General features: G+C 36.6%; 1 protein-coding gene across 1 annotated transcript; it reads left to right on the forward strand.

The window, feature by feature from the left end:
• The first annotated feature begins 2,722 nt into the window (after positions 1 to 2,722).
• On the forward strand, positions 2,723 to 6,558 carry LOC131056609 (pentatricopeptide repeat-containing protein At2g39620). Its single transcript, XM_057990912.2, has 2 exons — positions 2,723 to 5,891; positions 6,115 to 6,558. Exons 1-2 carry the CDS (start codon positions 3,096 to 3,098, stop codon positions 6,145 to 6,147), a joined length of 2,829 nt encoding a protein of 942 aa, XP_057846895.2. The 5' UTR covers positions 2,723 to 3,095; the 3' UTR covers positions 6,148 to 6,558.
• The last annotated feature ends 1,199 nt before the right edge of the window (positions 6,559 to 7,757 follow it).

Genomic DNA, 7,757 nt, shown 5'->3' on the forward strand with positions numbered 1-7,757 from the left:
ATATGATAAATAATAGGAAAATTCATGATATTTGCAGCAAACTCGTGGCCTCAAGGATGCCTTAGACTTCTACTACAAAAACTACACTCAAACCCAAAAGATCAAACTATAAAACAGATTAAATCCTTAACTAATCAGCACAAAGAAAACCTTTGAATGGGATTATTCTATGGTAATCCTTGGCTCCCATCTTAGATCACCTGGTAATCCTCTTGATCTCGACCTTAGATAACCTATAAACCTTCAAACATCTTGTTCTATAGTCTCCTTCTCCACTGGTTTGTTAGCCATTGAAGAAATAAGAAAAAGCTCAACAAAATCTACAACAAGAACAATCAAACTTGTAGCCAAAACCATGCATATATGCAACCAATTTGAAAAACCAAATTGGGTGCCCAAATCCCACTACATGATATGGAAAAAATTTACATGAAATGGAAATAATTAATTTATGGCAAATCCATAAGAATAGATGTACAAATCCACTTAGAAATGTCAAGGATGCTCAAAGATGCCAAGGAACCTTTCCGAAAACTCACTACTAGCCAATTTGCTAAAGCTAACTAGATGCTTAGACGAAAATCCACACCCAAAAGAAGAAGCTACAAATTTAACATTGATTATTGTGAGAAATTTGAATTTGCAACAACAAATAAATATTAAATTTATATTATTTCCCAAATTATCATGTGATCTTGATTTACTATTTTCAGACAGTTGGGCTTACTATTTAAAGTAATTACTATTTTTAGAAATATTTGAAAAAGGGACATGAAAACTTCTCATACATTCTTTGGATGTCTTTCGCCTCTAAAAATGGTTTTAAAGATGTCAAACAAGTATGTTTCCTTTTTTCATACTTTTGATAATTATACAAGAATCTCCCGCAATTATTGGGTGTGAAATATGAAGCATATTTCAAATCTTGAGTCCCAAAATTAGGCCCCTTCCTTCCACTATGTTATTATAATTTATATGTTTCTAAACATGGTACCAAAGGAGGAAACATCTTGTTTATGATTTATGATAATCACTCCTACCCCTAAAATCCTTAAATTGATTTATGCAACTTTTATTAAAAAAACGGCTTTGTCCAATCACTTTTAATGGACTCCAAGAATAAGAGAGGTTTCCAAAATAACTTTTTGGGGGGGCTGAAATCGAAATCATTCCTTATATCTAGCCATTTTTTAAGAATAGTTGGTAGCCCTTAAGGTTGATTTTGTTCTCCATCTTGAGAAGGTGTTTAAGGGAAAGATACTTAGAGTATATTTAAATTCACTCTATATTTAATTAATGTTTTATTATTTTATTACAACCAATTTTTCCTTAAAATCATTCATTAGATCTATCCCAAAGGTCCTAAATAATATTTAAAGAGATAGGACACTTCCATGATTCAAAAAAATTAGTGAAAGTTCTTATCACCATCAAAACATTGAAACTTGTTAACAACTAGTCCTAAAATTCATCTAACTTAATCACGATGAAGAATGTTATGATTGATCTCTTCTTTATTAGAAAAGTATAGGGGACATCTACTAGACGCATAGTGTCATTTCTTTTTAGATGATACTAAGTTAGAGTCTTGGCACAATAGTTCCCCAAAGGAATTTTTTAACCTTTGGCCATGTCTTAGATGACCATACCTTTCCCTTTGAGAGGACTAGATATATGTCACCACAGAGTTGGCTACTTTTCCATGTCCCTTTCTAAATGTGCACACCGCATTACATTTGTAAAGTTACCCAATGGTATGTTCATAATTGTTTCATATAGGTTTGTTATTAATCTATCATATATCTTGGTTACAAATTAATATTCATTAAATTCTCTTTGTCAAAGGCCAACTATTTATTATGCTCTAGTTGAATGATTCAAGATTTGTGCTCCATTGCTTCTCTTTCTTGTTAGAGGTTGTAATTATCTTGATTAACCAACCATTCCATGCTAAAGTATTGTTTTCAGCATGAAGGTTGAATAATAAGACAATAAGTAATTTTATGCTAATCATCATGGTTCATAAATTTGACTGCATACAATCAATAGTTTAACTATTTATTTTAGTTTCAAATTTGAAATTTATGTACAAAAATACAAGATAATCTATCTAAAATCTAAATTCGATGATCATGCAACCATATTTAATCATTTTTATCATAAAATACTAGGGGAAAGGACCCAATAGTTGTGCACCCTAACTTCGCGCTTCTCAAAATCCTACATGGAAACAGCAGCTTACTTGGCAAGTCCCCTGCTTATAACTAAGGTTTTAGGGCCACATCATCAAATATGATGCCACATCAGCATGCTTTTTGCCAAGGTGTCCAAAACAGCCCAAAAAAAAAGTGAGACCAATAGGTGTGCAAAAGGGCCCCAATACTTGTGCAGCTGATGTGGCATCACATGATTGGTTACTTTTCACAACAAATGGTATATTTCGTACAACTATTGGTGCAATGTTATACAAAGGTTGGACATTAAATCAACAAGTATTGGGGTATTAAATCAACAACTTCTATCACAAGAATTGGAATGCACTCAACTACTAGATCCTTTCCCCTATTAAAAGTTTTAAAAAACTAAATCACTAATTATTTTTAATGAATCATAAAAAAAATTATATAAAATATATATCCCATCTACAATATCCTTTATCTAAATTATATATATTTTATATTAACCTTGCCAAGCAGATCAACCATCAAATTTAAACCCTGAATCGATACATTTCCCATTTCATCATGGAATGGTCTCTTCCTTCGTTTTCTGTGAGGCTTATGCACTTGCAATAATTATGGCATGCTCTTCTCGATAATAAGATTATCAGGGGAATTCGAAACCTCAGGCTCTCCAGTGGTAATGTTATTGGGGTAGACAGAGACTGAATAACGTTGCACATTTTACAGTCTCAAAATGCCATTGGCATCACCTACTTATCTCAATCTCACAGCATATAGCCCATGTACAGAGAGCCAGTTGAAGGAGAGGCTGCACATTCTGCTTACTACACACAAACCTCCTGAAGACTACTCCACAGATCTCCAGTTATTGCAGACCTGTATTTTAAAGTACACCCTTTTTACAGGGCAAAAATGTCCCCTCTTTCCTCCCATTTCCTCGCTCACAGGCAATTTGCCTTTGCTACACGCACAACTTTTCATAATAAGCTTATTAACATGTATGCCAAGTGCGGAAGTTTGGTAGATGCCCGTAAAGTGTTTAACCAGATGAAAGAACGAGACAGCGCTTCATGGAATACGATTATCGCAGCATACAGAAGATTTGGGTATCCTCACGAGGCAGTCACACTGTTTCAGTACATGCAACAAACAGGTTTCCAACCCAATAAGTTCACATTTGCCAGCGTGATCCCAGCCTGCGCCGAATTGGGATTTTTGGAACAGGGTATGGACATCCATCAAATCATAACGGAAGGAGGGTTTCTGTCAGATATTGTAGTTGGAAATTGTCTGGTAGACATGTATATAAAATGTGGAAGAATGGACGAAGCACGTGAAGTGTTTGACAGAATGACTCAAAGAGATGTCATCTCCTGGACTGCAATCATTGCTGGATACACACAAAATGGATATGTTGATAAAGCTTTAGAAATTTTTAAACAAATGCAATTGGCAGGTGTAAAGCCGAATTCCACAACCTTTGTGAGTATCCTCCCTGCCTGTGCCAAATTGGGAGCTTTGGAACAGGGTATGGACATACATCAAAGCATAGGGGAAGGTGGATTTTTACCAGATGTTACAGTTGCAACTGCCTTGGTAGACATGTATGCAAAATGTGGAAGCATAGATAAGGCATGTGAACTGTTTGACAGAATGCCTCAAAGAGATGTCGTCTCATGGAATGCAATGATTGCAGGATATGCACTTAACGGATTTGTTGCTAAGGCTTTAGAAACTTTCAAGCAAATGCAATTGGAAGGTATAAAACCAAACTCCAAAACTTTTGCGAGCATCCTCTCTGCCTGTGCCAAAGTGGGAGCTCTGGAACAGGGTATGGACATCCATCACAGCATAATCGAAGGGGGATTTTTGTCAGATATTATGGTTGGTAATGCTCTGGTAGACATGTATGCAAAATGTGGAAGCATATGCAAGGCACGTGAACTTTTTGACAAAATGTCTCAAAGAAATGTGGTTTCGTGGACTGCAGTGATTGCAGGATATGCACAAAATGGATTTGTTGAAAACGCTTTAGAAACATTCAAGCAAATGCAATTGGCAGCTGTAAAACCGGACTCGACAACCTTTGCCAGCATCCTCTCTGCCTGTGCCAAAATGGGAGCTTTGGAACAGGGTATAGACATCCATCAAAGGATAGAGGAAGGGGGATTTTTGTCGGATATTATAGTTGGAAATGCTTTGATAGACATGTATGTAAAATGTGGAAGCATTGACAAGGCAAGTGAACTGTTTCACAGAATGCCTCAAAGAGATGTTATCTCATGGACTGCAATGATTGCAGGATATGTACAAAATGGATTTGTTGAGAAGGCCTTAGAAACTTTCAAGCAAATGCAATTGGCAGGTCTAGAGCCAAATTCCACAACCTATGCCAGTATCCTCCCTGCCTGTGCCAAAATGGGAGATTTACAACAGGGTACAGACATCCATCAAAATATAATGGATAGAGGAATTTTGTCAGACGTTGTAGTTGCAACAGCCCTGGTAGACATGTACGCAAAATGTGGAAGGATAGACAAGGCACGTGAACTATTTGACAGAATGTCTGAAAAAGATGTCATCTCATGGAATGCGATGATTGCAGGATATGAACAAAATGGAATTGCTGACAAGGCTTTAGAAACTTTTTCGCGAATGCAATTGAGAGGTGTAATACCAAATTCCGCAACCTTTGCCAGCATTCTCCCAGCCTGTGCCAAAAAGGGAACTTTCGAAGAGGGTATGGATATCCATCAAAGCATAAAAGATAAAGGAATTTTGTCAGACATAGTTGCAACTTCCCTGGTAGACATGTACTCAAAATGTGGAAGCATAGACAAGGCACGTGAACTGTTTGACAGAATACCTCAAAGAGATGTCGTCTTATGGACAGCAATGATGACAGGATGCACACAAAATGGATTTCTTCATAAGGCTTTAGAAACTTTCAAGCAAATGTTATTGGCAGGTGTAAAGCCAAATTCCACAACCTTTGCCTGCGTCCTCTCTGCCTGTGCCAAAATGGGAGCTTTGCAACAGGGTATGGCCATCCATAGAAGCATAATGGAAGGGGGATTTCTGTCAGATGTTATAGTAGCTACTGCACTGGTAGACATGTATGCAAAATGTGGAAGCATGGTTAAAGCATGTGAACTGTTTGACAGAATACCCCAAAGAGATGTATTCTCGTGGACTGCAATGATTGCAGGATATGCACAAAATGGATTTGTTGAGAAGGCTTTAGAAACTTTCAAACAAATGCAATTGGCAGGTGTAAATCCAAATTCCACCACCTTTGCCAGCATCCTCCCTGCCTGTGCTAAAATGGGAGCTTTGGAACATGGTATGGACATCCATCAAAGCATCGAGGAAGGGGGATTTTTCTCAGATGTTAAAGTTGGAAATTCTCTCATAGACATGTACGCAAAATGTGGAAGTGTAGACAAGGCACGTGAACTGTTTGACAGTATGCCTCAAAGAGATGTCATCTCATGGAATGCAATGTTTGCAGGATATGCACAAAATGGATTTTGCATGGATGCTCTCAAAATCTTCGAACTAATGAAGCAGTCTGGAACATATCCAGACAGCGTAAGCTTTGCTTGTGTTCTGTGTGCATGCAGCCATGCAGGTTTAGTGGATGAGGGCTGTGCACACTTCAATCACATGAATAACTCTTATGGCATTATACCTACAGTTGATCATTATGTATGTATGGTTGACCTTCTTGCCCGTGCTGACTATCTTGAGGACACACTAAACTTTATCATTAAGATGCCAGTTAAACCTATTGTGGTTGTGTGGATGTGTTTTCTTGCTGCCTGTAGATTACATATGAATATAAACTTAGGAGTGTTTACAGCGATGCTGCTATTTGATCTGGATCCTCAAAATGCTGCAACTTATGTTCTTCTCTCAAACATATATGCAGAAGTGGGTAGGTGGGGTGAGGTTCAAACTGTAAGGAGGTTGATGAAAGATAGAGGAATTAAAAAAATCCCCGGATGTAGTTGGATTGAAGGCCATAAAATGGTACATGCTTTTTGTGTAGGAGATAGATAGCATCCACAGACAGAAGTGATCTATGCAAGGTTGGAGAAATTGGCTTGGTAGATGAAAGAAGCAGGGCATTTTCTGCATTCAAGACATTTATTTCAAGATTTCGAAGAGGAGTGAAAAGAATTATTTCTCTGCCACTGTAGTGAAAAGTTGGCAACTGCATTTGGTTTGTTAAACAAACTCCTGGAACAACTATCAGAGTTGTTAAGAACCTTTGAGTATGTGCTGATTGCCACAGTGCAACAAAATTTATCTTCAAGGTTGTAACAAGAGATTTTTTCTGAGAAATATGAACCGTTACCGTCATTTTAAACAAGGACAATGTTATTCCAGAGATTATTGACAATACTACATGAAACTATCTGAAAAATAGGCTTGCACTATGATAATGTGCATGAGGACAAACCTATAGTAAGAACAATGAAGGGACAATGTTTTATTTTCAGTTTTTAGAAAGGTTTTGGTTTTGTTTTGAGTGCTTGGCTGTTCAGACCATGTAAATCAGTGCTTACTGGGAACGTGTTGTATGCCTTCTATATTTAATACTTTATGTTCGGTAATTGGGCTATATTTTTCTAGGGAGGTAAGTATTTGACATTGCAAATGTATATTATGTAGGTGACACATTTGAGGGGTTATGATTTAGTGAGCACATAGTCAATTGGGCTTATTGGAGGAATGTATTTAATTTTTTTAGTTGATTGTAAAATGTTTCAATATTGTAGAGTGTTTAATGTTTGGGGCACATGTTGCAAGCCAACTTAGTTTGAGAGAACAATGAGTCACCATAGAAATGTTTTGCATTGATTATTTTTCCCTAGGCATTAAATAATGGTGATAAAGGTGGTTAAGAAGTGTCTAGTTGGTTTTCTCTTGTATGTTGCTCTCTTGCCTATAAATTTGGGCTTGGGATAGACTCATTCATCACTTGATCATCTTGTACATGCTTATTGTGAGTAGAGTTTGGAGCTTGGATCTTGGCTTGGTTTGTTTGTTAAGGAAATCATGAGTAGTATGAAGTAGGACATTTGGCTCATTTATTTTTTGGAATGGTCTCATGGAGATAACAACAATGATCATGCATTGTTGCAAATAAGGTCACATATGCATGATTTCTTCTTGTTTGAGAGTATTGATCTCCATGTTAAGCTTTGAAGCTTGATCTTCTATTGTAATTGTTTTTTTATGTTGGAGATACATTGGTTTTAGTGCTTTGGAAGTCATTTTTTTCCAAAAGGGTTTTCTTAGGGTACATTGGTGTCTTTCTTTCATGTGGTTATTTTTCCATTCATTCTTGTTATGTGGGGTCTATCCCAAAATGTTGTTGGAATTTATAGATTAGAGATAGCATTGTGACATTGTTCCTTCTAAGGTTAATATGAAATTATTTTATATTATAAGTTATGCAAGGAATGATTTATATCTCTTACATTTGGTGTCAAAATTTGTTAATTGATACTAATAGTGTGCATTTTCTTTCATTTGGTATCAAATCCTAGTCTAGTGCGAAAGAGG

This window comes from Cryptomeria japonica, chromosome 10, assembly GCF_030272615.1.
Source record: "Cryptomeria japonica chromosome 10, Sugi_1.0, whole genome shotgun sequence".
NCBI lineage: Eukaryota > Viridiplantae > Streptophyta > Pinopsida > Cupressales > Cupressaceae > Cryptomeria > Cryptomeria japonica.

Excerpts from the sequence above, each read along its gene's own strand:
- LOC131056609 (XM_057990912.2), top strand. The coding sequence starts at position 3,096 with ATGTCCCCTCTTTCCTCCCATTTCCTCGCTCACAGGCAATTTGCCTTT. Across the intron at positions 5,892-6,114 it reads TACCTACAGTTGATCATTAT|AAGTGGGTAGGTGGGGTGAG; the intron begins GTATGTATGGTT and ends ACATATATGCAG.